At 37.4% G+C, this 16,350-nt stretch overlaps 1 protein-coding gene across 7 annotated transcripts in view; it reads right to left on the bottom strand.

Annotated features, from left to right (window-relative positions):
- The window catches only part of agap3 (ArfGAP with GTPase domain, ankyrin repeat and PH domain 3), a 985,397-nt gene that overhangs the window by 807,507 nt on the left and 161,540 nt on the right, over window positions 1-16,350 (bottom strand). For all 7 annotated transcript variants that reach the window (XR_012399506.1, XM_017353885.4, XM_009297586.5 and 4 more), the window contains exons 2-3: window positions 14,729-14,787; window positions 6,230-6,317 (exon numbers count right to left, since the gene is read on the bottom strand). Coding sequence is in view for 6 of the 7 variants with exons in the window: in XM_017353885.4 (XP_017209374.1) it covers window positions 6,230-6,317; window positions 14,729-14,787 (147 nt within the window). In the remaining variant the exon portion in view is untranslated. The remainder of the gene's footprint in view (window positions 1-6,229; window positions 6,318-14,728; window positions 14,788-16,350) is intronic.

Here is a 16,350-nt window from a genome sequence, read left to right on the forward strand (position 1 = left end):
GCCATCTGCTGTTAAAACTATCTTAGAATCTAGCCTAGAGTGCCATCTGCTGTTAATAACTATCCTAGAACACCATATTTTAATAAAAAATAGCCTAGAACGCCATCTACTGTTAAAACTATCTTAGAATCTAGCCTAGAGAGCCATCTGCTGTTAAAAACTATCCTAGAACACCATATTTTAATAAAAAAATTGCCTATAACGCCATCTACTGTTAAAACTATCTTAGAATCTAGCCTAGAGTGCCATCTGCTGTTAATAACTAGCCTAGAACACCATATTTAAATAAAAAATAGCCTAGAACGCCATCTACTGTTAAAACTATCTTAGAATCTAGCCTAGAGCGCCATCTGCTGTTAAAAACTATCCTAGAATCTAGCCTAGAGCGCCATCTGCTGTTAATAACTAGACTAGAGCACCATCTTTTATTAATAATAGCCTACAGCGCCATCTGCTGTTAAAAACTAGCAGGCTTTGCATGATTTTTCGCCACAGCTCTATACGCCAACATCCAATAAAGATCCTCGACTGCCATTCAGTGGTACAGCGAAACCCATACAGCAGATTTGCACAGGATATAGGTCTGGAAATACTACTGAATCACTTCAGCAGTCCAGAACCGCTTCATTTAGAAGACAATAACTCCATTTATCATACACTTTGACCATTTAGATTTCCCACTAGACAAAAGTTTGTATCTGAAAAATCCTAATGGGGAACATTCATTGAAAACAATTGAATTAAACTTTTTTTTTTCTAGTGCCTTCACTCAAGATCTTAAAGTAGGTGATAATTGCACTGGAACCAGAAAGGACACGTTTCAACATGCCATAATAGGACACAGAGTCTCCTGCCCATGGAGACTTTGGCAGGACGCCACTCAAAGTACACGTCTTAAGCTTGAGACTGAGCTACTGGAAAGCCTAAGAAGAAAATTACAATGAGAAACCAATTCTTACAGTCGCCGGCAGCGGTGTATGAGTCTTTTCACAATGCTGTGATTCTTTTGAAACTCAGCCCTGGTTTCAGTCATCAGGAACCAGCCGTTATGATTCTAATCTCTAATTTAGATTTCATAGGGGGCAGCTGCTGCCAAGAGGGCAAAAACATTTAATCTCCCTGCCGTCAGTCAAAAGTAAACGCCAAGCGACTGATGACACGCTCTGGTGGCGGCGGGGCGGAATGCATGACCCTCTGTTGCCATAGCAACACCGGAGCAATCGTAGAGGCGGGGCATCAGCATGGAAACTGCAGGAGCCCACGACAGATAACAAATGAAGACTAGGAGAAATTAGGGTCACTTTCAATCAGGCGGCGTTTAATAAACCTGCGAACGTCTGCAAACGCTTCATGCCATATGAATAACAATTGCTAAAATCACTTGTTAGTTGTAATTGCTTCCCTGCCAGATGTGTGCAAGTATACTACAGAAATATAAATGTCAGACTGAGGAGAACAGAGTCTGAGGAAAGTTCTTCATTACTGCTTTTTTATTAAAGAGATATTCTAAAGCCATTGTTTTTCTGACATTTATTACATTACAATGCTGTGAAAATCTCTTTACGGTACTAAAATGTTCTGTAAATACTGGTGCGTATGAATATAGTAATCATTCAGTCCCTTTTGAAACATTTACCATGGTAAAGTTAACTTAGTCCTGAGATATTTCAGTATAGGTTCTGCATAGTGTAAGTAGAGTATGACATCGGTATTTTGTTTCTGTACATTAGTTTGGGATCAGTCATTTTTTTTAAAGAAATAGTTGATGCTGCTATAGGACACATTAAACTGTGTAAAAATAAAGACATTTAAAATGACATTTTAATAAATTAAAATAATCATAATAATAATAATATACACAAATAAACACTCACCGGCCACTTTATTAGGTACACCGGACCAACTGCCCGTTAACGCAAATTTCTAATCAGCCAATTACATGGCAGCAACTGCTTTTAGGCATGTACACATGGTCAAGACGATCTGCTGCAGTTTAATCCGAGCACCTCCCTTCTTTTCTTTTCTTTTCTTTTACTTTATTTTATTTAATTTTTTTATGTCATGTTTTTTGGATGTTGTGTAAATTATGTTTTGTCTTCTTGTGTTGTTATTATGTGATAGTGATTAATTGTGGAACCCCCTTGAAAATGAGATGGTACATCTCAAGGGGTTTATCCCAATGAATAAATATCAAATCTGAATGGGGAAGAAAGGTGATTTAAGTGACTTTGTACGTGGCATGGCTGTTGGTGCCAGATGGGCTGGTCAGAGTATTTCAGAAACTGCTGATCTGCTGGGATTTTCACGAACAAGGGTTTACAGAGAATGATCCATCCTGCCTTGTATCAACGGTTCAGGCTGGTGGTGGTGGTGTAATGTTTTTTTTTTTTTGCCACACTTTGGGCCCATTAGTACCAATTGAGCATCGTGTCAACGCCACAGCCTACCTGAGTATTGTTGCTGACCATGTCCATCCCTTTTGACCAGAGTACCCATCTTTTGATGGCTACTTCCAGGATAACACACCATGTCATAAAGCATGAATTATCACAGACTGGATTCTTGAACATGACAATGAGTTTACTATACTCAAATGGCCTCCACAGTCACCAGATCTCAATCCAATAGAGCACTATTGGGATGTGGTGAAACGGGATATTCGCCACTTGGACGTGCAGCCGACAAATTTGCAGCAACTGCGTGATGCTATCATGTCAACATGAAGCAAAATCTCTAAGGAATATTTACAATTCCTTTTTGAATCTATGCCACGAAGGATTAAGGCAGTTCTGAGAGCAAAAGGAGTCCAAACTGATACTAGAAAGGTGTACCTAATAAAGTGGCAGGTGAGTGTACATATAAAAAAAATGTTTCTATACATTAGTTTAGAAAAAGTAAGATTATATATATATATATATATATATATATATATATATATATATATATATATATATATATATATATATATATATATATATATATATATATATAGCTCACATTCAATTCTGTGAAGACATTTAAAATGGTACAAAAATGATGGATGGATGGATGGAACGACAGACAGACAAAAATATATATTATATTTATTATAATATATATTTTTATGTTATATTTTTATTTATATGTATTATACATCTATAGTAATAATATATTAGCCCATTGTCTATTTATGCATATTTTAAATATTTGTATTAATGTCAACCATTTATTCAAACAGACAGACAGACAGACAGACAGACAGACAGACAGACAGACAGACAGACAGACAGACAGACAGACAGACAGACAGACAGACAGACAGACAGACAGACAGACAGACAGACAGACAGACAGACAGACAGACAGATAGATAGATAGATAGATAGATAGATAGATAGATAGATAGATAGATAGATAGATAGATAGATAGATAGATAGATAGATAGATAGATAGACAGATAGAAATGTATTAAGGTTTGCACAAAATATGATTAAGTCAAAAGGGTGCACAAGGCTTTACTTCAGAACATGAAAGGCATTTATTTTTAATTACAACTAATTAATTAACCCTACAACAACAACAACAACAATCCCTTCTGCGTGTGCTTTTGTTCAGCCCTGATGCAAGTTATAATAGAATCTCAAAAAGATATTTAGTTGCTGAATTATGAAATCTTTTCTAATATTACAAAAGAAAAAACTATGCTTTTATTTAGTTTCTGATGTTCATACGCAGGTGTGTGTGTCTCGCAATCCCACAGCAATTCATTGATTTTCGCAACTCTCACTGCATCAGAAATGAGCAGCAGCACAGTCTGGCCACACAGAATCAGACTGAATTAGCCAGAACTGCGAAAGCTGCATTCAAAACAAGTCCCAACAGGCTCCCGATCGTCTTTTTTCTTTAAGAGAAATACAATGTGCTTAACGACAAAACTCACCAGGCCACATGAATATTTCACCTGCTTTTTATACAATTTGGCCATCAAATTGCAGGTTTAAATAAATAGTGTCCACATCTAATAATGAAATGAAAGAGTGAAGCGCAGAGAAACTTAATATGCTTTCATTGTACAGTACAGTTTCAACTAAAATTGAACAGTTTTATGCATTATGGACATTCGTTTTCAAGTGTTAACAGCTTTCGGGGACTAAAAACAATGAATACAGTGCTCAGCATGTATGAGTACACCCCTCATAGGTCTCTCTTTTAAATGAATATTTTCTATAAGATGCTTAACAACAATATATTTGTGCATATACAGCGGGGAAAATAACTATTGTACATGTCATGTTTTTTTTTGGGAATAATATTCTTTAATGGAGCTGTTGACATGGAGTTGAACCAGATTTTAGAAAAACCCAAAGAGTCAGAGCCAATAGCCAAGTGGTGAATGGTTGACATAGCACCAAGGTGCTCACGGCGACTTGAGTTCGATTCCTGGCTTGAGGTCCTTCACTGATCCTTCCCCTATCTCTGCTCCCCACTTTCTTGTCTATAAAATCTCTACTGTCCTATCTCAATAAAGGTGAAAACCCCTTAAAAATAATTGTGTGTATATATATATATATATATATATATATATATATATATATATATATATATATATATATATATATATATATATATATAATTTCAGAACAATTAATTACATCAACTAAAACATGCAGCTAATTTAAAGGTAAATATGTCTGTCAGTTAGTTTGAAACAACATTTAACTAGTAGCAACAAAAAGAAATTGGGTTGATAGCTCAATCTTTCTGCAAAAATGGAGTTCTTGATTTCAAAGCTCCTCCCCCTCTGAACAAGCAAGAAGCAAGTCTGGACAAGTTTTAGGTATACTGTTTGGCACAAATGACATTTTAAGGTGAGATATCTGACTTTAACTTAATTTCCAAATAAGTTTTTTTTCCATTCTACTGGAGTGTTGGCTACTCCTGGTAAATACAGTTGATGGTAGCAGATTTTTTTTTTTTTTTTGACTCAAAAAAGTTTTTTTTTTTTTTTGCTTTACAAGAATACACAAGAATTTGAGGAGCACCTTAATGATGAGGAGCTTAAAGAGGAGGCAAGTAATGACAATTGCCATTATTGCTGATCAGTCTACTTTGGAATTGAACCACAAGACGGAAACCATCATAGTTGAAGGCATGAGAATCCTAAATGGAATGGATATCTCAAGGTGCTGTACTGATGGGCATATATACTCTGAATCTGAACTACCTCAAGGAACTTAAATTGAAAAGTTTCTCGAACTTGATGGACTAAAGCCCAGTGCAAAAGTAATGCATCTCAAGAACATTATTTTCTGAGGTCTCTACTTATTTCAGAGTAGATTGTGCTCTTTATATTGCACTTCATGTTGTTTTGTATTTTTAAGCTGATGTGTTTTGTTATTTTTCATACTGTTTATATGAGACAGTACTCAGTTTTGTTTTGTAAAATACTAGAAGACTGTGGTTTAAAACAAATAAAAAAATTACTGGAAAAGAAAAATGTTGTTGTTGAATGTGTTTGTTACAAGCAGCTATATGAACAGTAAATTTAAAAAAATACAATTAACAATTTCAGGTATTTAATATATTGGATGTTCTAAACTTGATAACCTGCATGTATAATTATGTGAATTAAGTACATAACACTGGATTTATTTTACATTTTAATAAAAAAAAAAGTAGTTGAAACAACTTAATTTTTTGAGTACTCAACTTAAAAAAATGGAGTTTATGCTATGTAAAAGTGAAGAGGAAAAGGCCTTTTGGCTAACATAACAAAGTTTGTTGTCTGAACTTCATTTTGTTAGATGTTGTTGTAACCTAAATAGATTGATGCAAACTGTTGCGTAATTATTATTATTTTTTTTTGTATGGTCTAAACAATATTTTTTAGAGTGTATAAATAGCCGATAGCGGATCCAGCAAAATAAGCAGTATCGAACCGATATCTGGACCAAGTATCGAGATCAGTGCACCCGACCTATAACCAACATGAAAATCAATGTTTACTGCTTCTATATCTTAAATTTACCCCATAAGTTAATAAATGATCTGATTTTCTAACTTACAATGTTCTAACCTCACTTCTGAAGCTTGAATTTTCAACCTAGCAGCCACAATAATCTGTTCATCTAAAAATAAACAAATGAATGCGGCGCGCAGATGAGCATACGTGACAAAACACGGCAGGGGGTCTTGTTGGGTGACCGGCCTGACAAACACTCTGTATTGAGCGTCCCGCTGTTCACTCACCCTCAGGCGACTCCTCCTGGACATATGTTCCTGTCAGATACCGGTGAACTAATGCCGACTTCCCACTGGACAGGTTTCCCACGATGCCCTGCGTGCAGAAAAAAAAAACAGACATGAGTCAGAGTGTTCGGGTGCATAATAGCAGAGACGAGACGAGCAGAACAGAAAACTAATGACTGTCTGGAACATAATCGATGAGGCTGATTTCAGGATGGTGAATAACTAATAAAACTGAACCAATTTACTTCTCGGAGAGTGTGAAAAATAAAGAAAGCAATCTGTTGTTTGTATAACTAATCTAATTGGCCTGACAGACAATATTCAGTTTCATTAAAGTGCCCCTATTATGGATTTTAAAGGTTTGTCATATTATTTAAAGGCCTCCTAAAAGTTTAAATGCAATTAAGGGAAGAAAAAAAAAACACATTCATTTTCTTGACTTATCCACTGCCACATTAGCATTTTTCTAACAGGTTGGTTGAAATGGTTGGTTTCTGTAAACCCTGCCTCTCTGAGAGCCTCCTCTGCTCTGATTGGTCATATGACTTTATTCTGCTCTGATTGGTCAATTGCTTACAATTCAGTTCCAAAAAAGCGAAATGGTTCTTCTCTATAAACCCCACCCCTCTGAGAACCTCCTCTGCTCTGATTGGTTAACTGCTTACTGTGCGCGTCTAAAAAAACAAAATAGTTGGTCTCTGAAATCCCACCTCTCTGAGAGCCTCTTCTGCTCTGATTGGTCAACTGCTTACTCTACATGTCTAAAAAACAAAACGAAATGGTTGCTCTCTGTAAACCCTGCCTCTCTGAGAGCCTCCTCTGCTCTGATTGGTCGTACGACTCTATTCTGCACTGATTGGTCACATAGCCCTCCTCTGCTCTGATTGGTCAACTGCTTACTGTGCATGTCTAAACAGCTAACGAAATAGTTGGTCTCTGTAATCCCCGCCTCTCTGAGAGCCTCTTATGCTCTGATTGGTCATATGACTATATTTTGCTCTGATTGGTCACATGGCCCTAATGGTCAATAGTATAAATATGAGTAGTATGACTGGATGCACTACATCTCCCATTTGTAATTATCGCAAGACCTACCCCCATCAAGCTGCTTCACTCCCATTTGTGAATTATCTTGCATTGCATCATGGGATAGCGTAGCATCCATTGAATGCACAATTCAGAATTTCACCGGAAGTAGTAGGTCAGATGGGTACTTCTTGCATACTGTTTTTCGAATACCGCTGAATTCGCACATAATACTCAGCTCGCATACTGTTTTTAATGTACTATAAAGCAGGGTTGTATGCAATTTATAATGTAGCCGAGTAGTATGCAATAGTGTCTCCTCCATGTTGTTGTCAAATAAAACAGTTGATATGCCAACTTGCTACTGTAAACATCCCCCCCTTTGAGTTGTTCCGATTGGTCCACTTCTTTGGTATTGACACTGATGAATGGCACTGCATGTAAAAGTTAAATGATTTTAAAGGTCCTGTGAAATTAAAACATTTAGTTTTAGTCTGTTATTATTACGGATATTATTAGCTAGTGTTCTCCTAGCCTAAATATAAAATCGATATTAACATGTAAAGCTTGTAGTTTGTCTCTTCCAACTAAATGGTTCAACAACTGACCCTTTGCTAAGCCCTGCCCTCCTTAGTTACTGTTGCTATGCTTGTCAAGCTTTCGTGCCTGGCACGTCTATTACAATATGTATGCGCTGATGTCAGACATTCCCAGGGATATAAATAGTCATTTTTGGCGAACAGGTGAGAGATCCGAGAAAGCCAGAAAAAAGGACTGTGGTATGCATTACAGGGGTTTATTCACGACATAACACGCAACCAATTAGAAAATAACTTAATCAAAATTGAAGCTGATACTATCATTACACCCTTCATTCATAGAAAGAACAGCCAGAAAGGGGAAATTGATGAATTTGAGCATCATTGCCCCATATCAAGGCACAATACCTATAACTGTCAGTATTTTTTGTGTGCTTTTCATACAGTTTATATTCTTATTAGCAGTGAAAAGTGAAAAAAATAAATAAATTTAAATGCAAATCAAAGTATAAATAGCAGAAGTGAACAAATAGATTTTCCCTACCAGCAAATTTTAATATGACACCAAATATCTAACCCGATATAACACCCTCACCATTGACTAAATCTCCAAAAGACCATAAAAGAAATCAATGAATTACAGCTCTGACATGGACATCAGGGTTATAAATGACTGAAAAACAGCTGCGGGTGAAGTATATTGACTGCAAGTGCTCAGTTTGTGATCATATCACTGTTTTGTTCTGTTGATAAGTAATCCAAATATTCATAGCTTGAAACAGATGGAAATATGACTTGATTGTGCTGCTTTTACGGCCCCTCACACAGCTTCATCCACGCTGGCATTTCTCCCCTTAAGAAAAAAATTCCAACACCCCATACAAACTTTTAAAGCCTCCTTTCCACTTCACACGACAAGCGACAGACCGGAAGTCATTCATTTCAAATGAAGATTAGTGCGGGAGCTGCGTGGAGTTCCGATCATCTCCGTACGCGGAAAATTCGGATCAGATTTGAGCTGCGGATCCGTTGAAATATTTGAACTCCTGCGAGTAGACCGTATGCGACCGGCTGACCGGGTGTGATGTATTCTAGTGTTGTCCAAGCAGGTCCGTGCATGCTAGATGAGAAATACTAGTTTATTTGGTTATTTTTTGAATCAGAAAAAGTCTATATATACATATATATATATATATATATATATATATATATATATATATATATATATATATATATATATATATATATAAATAAATTCGTTTCATAAATGCAAGTAATGAAGTAATAAAAATATATATTTTATGTTGTCTCCACATTCCCTCCAATATGAGTTTCTAGTATTCATTCATTCATTCATTCAACCATGGCGAACGCACAGAAATAAAGACTCTTGCTTTTGCACTCCTTTATTTCGGACACTGTCAGAACAGCTTCTCTCCCATGGTGCAAGTCAGAACTGAAAATTCTGTGCGACTGCCACAAGGGGGCGTATTCCGACAGTCGTCTCCAAATGTCGTGTACAGTGGAAAGCCGGCTTAAGACACCGGGTATCAGATTCGTACAATCCATATGCACAACGCTTTGGCTTGACAGACCTCCTGCGCGTACCTTCGATTGCTAAGCCACGATTGGTGTGTGGCGGTTTTCGGGTGTGGCTTAACAAAGGGTCAGTTAACTTCACATCACCTCATACTTCAGTTTCTCATCATATCCTGACTAATCAAATGCTCTCTAGTATCTGACATGCCCCGCCCCCTTCAAGACACTTCTTGTTAGCTTTTCATTCGAAGCGATTGATCTCAACCCCTCTTACTGGCAGAGCTGCCATAAAAAACTAAACACTATTGGCTGTTTTTTTAAAAGGGAGGAGCCACTTTAGCCCCACCCTCCCTTGCTTTTTCAGTTAAGATTATGTCAAACATTGTATAATAAATGCACATTTTAAAGCCCTTCACAGGACCTTTAACTTGACACAGCAAGATAAAAACATGGAGCTCATTTATGACGTGCTGTAAAAAAATGTGAGACCAAAATGTATCTGTTATGCACATCTATTAACCACATGTATACGTAAAAAAAACAACAGGATGGTAAAGAATCACATAGGAATGAAATAATCATGTGTGAATGCTCTCCATTTATCTGCATTTAGACTTGAAACTTTACAGATGATTTACATTAAACAACACATCAAAGGTAATTTCTGTTAAAGCACAAGTCCCTAGTGACAGATGGAGGAAATCCGTTCTGCATCCAGGATTTCCCTCAAAACATTCTAGATCCCTCAGTCATCAAACAAGCGCTCAGCCATGACGGAAGCAACTTTCAGAAGTTTCCTCACACTATTCTTCCTGTCGCTCCACAGGACGGATGATAATTCCCTACCAGCTGCAGACGGAAAGCTTCATAAACATAATGAGGACAGATACACTCATCTCTGTCTTCAAACGCTGAAGTTGAAGGACTTACTCATGCAAATACTGAAATCAAATGACGAAGTGAGCACTGATAAAGATATTATACATACAGCTTGAGCTGATCTTGAAGAATGCCGTCTGACTATCAAAAAAATTACAGGATTCAAATGGCAGCTTTTTTCAAAGGTTTACACCTTCCTCTACACCCCTTAAATTAGGGATGTCCAGACTCGGTCCTGGAGGGCCGGTGTCCTGCAAAGTTTAGCTCCAACCCCAATCAGACACACCTAGGCTAGCTAATCAAGCTCTTACTAGGCCATAGATAGATACATTAGATGTCGCCTGAATGCGCCTGAATGCGTCAATAGAGCCGCCATTTTGGAACAGGGTAGCACTCCTTTGAAATGAATGCGGGACCAAGGTACAGTGGAGGACTGTGGCCATCCAAAGCCAGAGATATACAAACATATCTATGATCGGGAGTTTTCCTGGATGTTAGTATGCAAAATTTTTATTTTATTTTTTAATTATAATAATATAATTATTCAATAATTATATAATATAGTCATGTCAATGGCTTTGTCATGAGCATTGTCATCTCTTGTTTACTATATATGCTGTGTATACACTGACCGGCCACTTTATTAGGTATATCTTTCTAGTACAGGGTTGGACCCTCTAAAATTCAGAACTGCCTTAATCCTTCATGGCATAGATTCAACAAGGTATTGTAAATATTCCTCAGAGATTTTGGTCCATATTGGCATGACAGCATCACGCAGTTTCTGCAGATTTGTCAGCTTCACATCCATGATGCCAATCTCCCTTTATACCACATCCCAAAAGTGCTCTATTGGATTGAGATCTGGTGACTAAGCAGGCCATTTGAGTACAGTGAACTCATTGTCATGTTCAAGAAACCAGTCTGAGACGAATAGCTCTTTATGACAGGGTGAGTTATCCTGCTGGAAGCAGCCATCAGAAGATGGGTACACTGTGGTCATAAAGGGATGGACATGGTCAGCAGCAATAAGTAGGCTGTGGCGTTGACACGATGCTCAATTGGTACAAATGGGCCAAAAATGTGCCAAGAAAATATCTCACACACCATTACACCACCACCATGAACTGTGTTGGACATGTTTACCTAATAAAGTGGCCGGTAAGTGTATACACGTTTAATGTTAAAAGATAGTTCACCCAAAAATAAAAATTGTTGTCATTTCACTTACGCTCCACTTCTTCCAAACCAGTTTAAGTTTCTTTTTGCTGTTGAACACAAAAGAAGATCATTTAAAGAATGTTGAAAAGCATAGACATTGACTATGGATGTCAATGTCTTCTGGTTTCCAACACTCTTCAGAATATCTTCCGTTGTGTTCTACTTTACATTCTCAAAACATTAGAACTGCTTGTGTATGAGTAAATGATGAGCAAATGCTAATTTTTGAGTGAACTAGCCCTTTAAGTACGGCTATATTATTATCATAAATTTAAAAAAAAAAAAAACAAACAACATGCATACAGTTCAAGTCAAAAATTTTTGTATTTCCTATAATATTTTTTTCTTCTGGAGAAAGTCTTATTTGTTTTATTTCGGCTAGAATAAAAGCAATTTAAAAGTTTTTAAAACACATTTGAAGGTCAAAATTATTAGCCCCCTAAGCTATATTTTGGTAAATGTCTTCAGAACAAACCACATGGTTTCCGCTACATTCAGTCTTCCATGGTGGGGCGCCATGGCAAAATTGATCCCGCCACGGCTACATTACAGCTTCTCATGCAAACATCTTTTTTTTTAATTGAGGGTGATAATCGCACCAAAATGTATTAAAAGGTTAGTGAATTATAACATTGCAAACTTTTCTGTAACCGTAGTAGTACTGTAGCTTATTTGTTTAACCCTTTACTATAACGTGCTGACGGACTGACTGACTGACTGACTGGTGCGGGATAAGTGAGGCCAACAAACACGACGTATAGCCGTTTCACTTTACTTCAGGACACATTAAAACCGCTCTGTAGGTCTATTGGAGACATTCATAAATATTTCTAGCAAATCTTATAAATGTTGGAGACATACTTGTTACATAAATGCACTAAATCACACTTCAGCAGCGTTTATTTGAGAGTGCACAAGAAGATCTGTGCTTGAGGGGGCGTGCAAGAAGTTTTGTGCATGAGCAGAGGAAATCGGCACGCAAGCAAAGAGATTCGCGTGCTCAAAGGCTATTACATAAATGCGATCTCGACTAGTAATGCTGCGCTCACAACATTTGTCGTTGAAATAACGCCACAGGTAGTTGGTAGATCTGTGTAAAAAAGGCCTGCAAGGAAAAAAAATCCTAGAGTAAACACTAGAGCTGTGAACCTACACTAGTCTCACGGTTCGGTTCGGTTACGATTATCATGTTATCGATTCGGTTCAATTCGATATTTCGGTGCATCACGGTGCATTGACGGTGCTTTTATATTTTCTTCACAGTAGCAGCTCTTGTATTAAAATTTATGAATATATTTATATTTATATATGCTATTATTTGTAATACAATTGTGTCATTTAATACAAACAGTCAGATATATAAACTGTAACTTAAAAAAAAACGAGCAAATAATATAAACAAATATAAATATCCAGCTCAATTTCTGATCCTTGTCTAGTTCTCTTACACCCCTTTGATTGGTTACACCCTCAACAAAAACGGTTGCGATTGGCTCTTGCGCGCTGCGCTCTTCAGATGAATGATAAGCGGCAGGCGGCAGCGGCGATCTCACAGCCGATCTATGATAGACACGGTGGAGAAAACTCTGCAGACATGCGCTCGTTTCTGTATCCAAATGTAACGCTGTAAAACAGCCGAGAGGAGAAGACAAGCCACGCCAGCAGGTCAAATGGGCCACTGTGTGTGTATGTGAGAAAGAGAGAGAGAGAGAGAGACAGAGACAGAGCGAGAGCGAGCGAGCAAGAGAGAGAGAGAGAAAGAGAGAGAAAGAGAGAGAGAAATGGAGTAGGCTACTTTCATTCTCAAACACACACAGTGAAATTGTGCACAGTTCATGAGTATTAAGTAGTTAGAGCGCTGTAAATACTCGCGATCGTCTCCCTCGCGACAGAGCGCATATGAGGTAAATGACGTCAGTAATAACCGGTTATGATTATTACTGAACCGATACCGAATTGTCCGCGTCTGCATCGCGGTGCATCGAAGAAACGATTAATTTTGACACCCCTAGTAAACACTGAACCGTCATAATATATTGACTTGTTTAATTACCCTAACTTGCCTAGTTAACCTAGTTTAGCTTTTAAATTGCACTTTAAGCTGAACACTAGTATCTTCTTATGTTTTAAATATTATGTACTCTCATAATGGCAAAGATAAAATAATTTGTTATTAGAAAAGAGTTATTAAAACTATTATGTTTATAAATGTGTTGAAAACAATAATTCAGGGGCTAATAATTCAGGAGGGGTAATAATTCTTACTTCAGCTGTATATCACTGAAGAAATATTGCCCTCACTGATATTCAAAATATCACCAACATAACTGTGTGGAGTTTGCATGTTCTCCCTGCCTTTGCATGGGTTTCCCCCACAGTCCAAAGACATGCGGTACAGGTGAATTGGGTAGGCTAAATTGTCCTTAGTGTATGAGTGTGTGTGTGAATGTGTGTGTGGATGTTTCCCAGAGATGGGTTGCGGCTGGAAGGGCATCCGCTGCATAAAAACTTGCTAGATAAGTTGGCGGTTCATTCCGTTGTGGCGACCCCGGATTAATAAAGGGACTAAGCCGACAAGAAAATGAATGAATGAATAACTGTGAATCCTTATAAGAACAAATTTGACCCACATAAAGGCCCTCAAGAAATAGAAAAACTGTCCATTTACTTCTGTGAAAAAACATCAAACCTCCTCATCATTTAAACACCAGAGGCTCCGACTGAACCGTGTCTGGGTTTATCAGAGACTGGTGTGTTTATTGTTAAGAATTTTCAGAAAGTAACAATCCTCCTCTATAATAAAAGCCTAGACGAGCAGTGTGTTACCCATGTGGCCACCGCAAGTCTTAAGTACAAAGACGGGGGAGAGAAATTTCATTAGGAGTGTAAAAACTTCATGAGCATATGCTTTCAGAGTGTTGCCTCATAATAAGCTGTTATGACGAGGGTGTTTATTTAATTGGGTAATTATGATTCTGCAGTCGGATCATTCATCCCTGAAGTTTTTTGACTGTACATATGCCTATTTTTGTACTACACTAGTGTAAAAAACTCTTCTAGTCATACTTTGACAGTAATATTATGTATGATGCATCAGTGAATACTGTATTTTCTGACTCGTGAGGGAGCGTCAGCAATAAATAGTTGTGAGTGACACTTAAGCTGAAATATCATTGGAGAGAGAGAGAGAAACAGCAGTCAGTCTCTCTTAATACATTCAGTCCTCCACAAGTCAGGATGTATTGTTTAGAATAATGTTATGAGATAAAATGACAAGGTAAAAAAAATCACTCACCACTTTGAGCTCTGGTACTGATCGACTCAATGTCCACTCCTGACTGTTGACGAAGGAATCTGGAAAGAAACGGAGAGAAAACTTGTGATTACGCCGTTCACTTTACTCCGTACCGTAAACATACATTGTTTTATTGCAGAATTCATCAGCAAATAATCTACTAAAAAACAATTAAGTGTAAACCAATTAACCAGAATAAGTGCTTAGTGTTAATTAATTTCAGACATTACATATACATTCATAGGCCACTTTATTAGGTACACCTGTTCGACTGCTCGTTAACGCACATTTCTAATCAACCATGGCAGCAAATCAATGTAATAAAGCATGTAGACATGGTCAAGACGATCTGCTGCAGTTCAAAGCGAGCATAAGAATGGGGAGGAAAGGTGATTTAGGTGACTTTGAACGAGGCATGGTTGTTGGTGCCAGAAGAGCTGGTCTGAATATTTCCGAAACTGCTGATCCACATGTCAAAGTGTGAATCATCTCAGACTGTTTTCTTGAACATGACATGAGTTCACTGTACTCAAATGGCATCCACAGTCACCAGATCTCAGTGCAATAGAGCACCTTTGTTATGTGGTGAAACAGGAGATTGGCATCATGGATGTGCAGCTGAAAAATCTGCAGCAACTGCGTGATGCTGTCATGTCAATATGAAGCAAAACCTCTAGTATTAGTATTCATAGCATTTACAGTATACTAGTAAAGTATTCATAATTTGTTTTGATATCGGGTTTATATCGGTATCGTATCGGACTGATGGCTGCAATATCGGTATCGTATCGGAAGTTAAAATGTTGCATCGGGACATCCCTATTCATAGCAACAACCTAGTAGAATAATATAACATCCACCTAGCAACCACCAGAACATAATAGAAAAGAACTAGCAACACCATAACAACCAACTAGCATAACAAAAAAAGAAAAACATATAGACCATTTTGAGGGATGTAAACAATAACAATAGTTTCAGAGAGTCCCAAAAGGTCCACATATTGACACTTATGACCGCTGCTTTAATGTTACGTTATGATTGAATCACCTCTTGTTACCATTATGAAATAGTTTGACGACAAGCAAGAAATGTTCATGGGTCAATGATATCACCACATTGAAATATTCGCAAAATTACATATTCAAAAACTCACGTTTACAGATATGCAAAAATTGCAAAAATATGGAGAAAGTATTTAGCAGACAGAAAAGCAATTTGCAAACATGGAATTTAAATCCTGCCTTTTGTTGTTAAAATATGAATCTTATTTGACTGATGAGTCTATATTTGTTTGTTTATTTTTATACAATGATAATTAATGCAAATTTTTTTTTTTAAACCTGAAGGAACAATTTTATTTTAAGAGTCTGGTCCTCAATAATAGACAAAAAACCCACAGTAAATGAAAAGTATGTCATCCCCTCATGCAGAGGATTAATTGCTACTAATAATCACGTTTGTCATCTTGCCTACACAGACTGACACGACAGTGAAAACACAAGCCATCATTGGCCCAGCAAAACCCTGCCCCACACACACAGGAACACTGTCTGTTGTACAGTGATTACATCATCAGCACAGCGGGCACATGGGCAGCCTTTTTAAAGCGCCACTGAGGT

Source organism: Danio rerio, chromosome 24 (genome assembly GCF_049306965.1).
Source record: "Danio rerio strain Tuebingen ecotype United States chromosome 24, GRCz12tu, whole genome shotgun sequence".
Taxonomy (NCBI): Eukaryota; Metazoa; Chordata; class Actinopteri; order Cypriniformes; family Danionidae; genus Danio; species Danio rerio.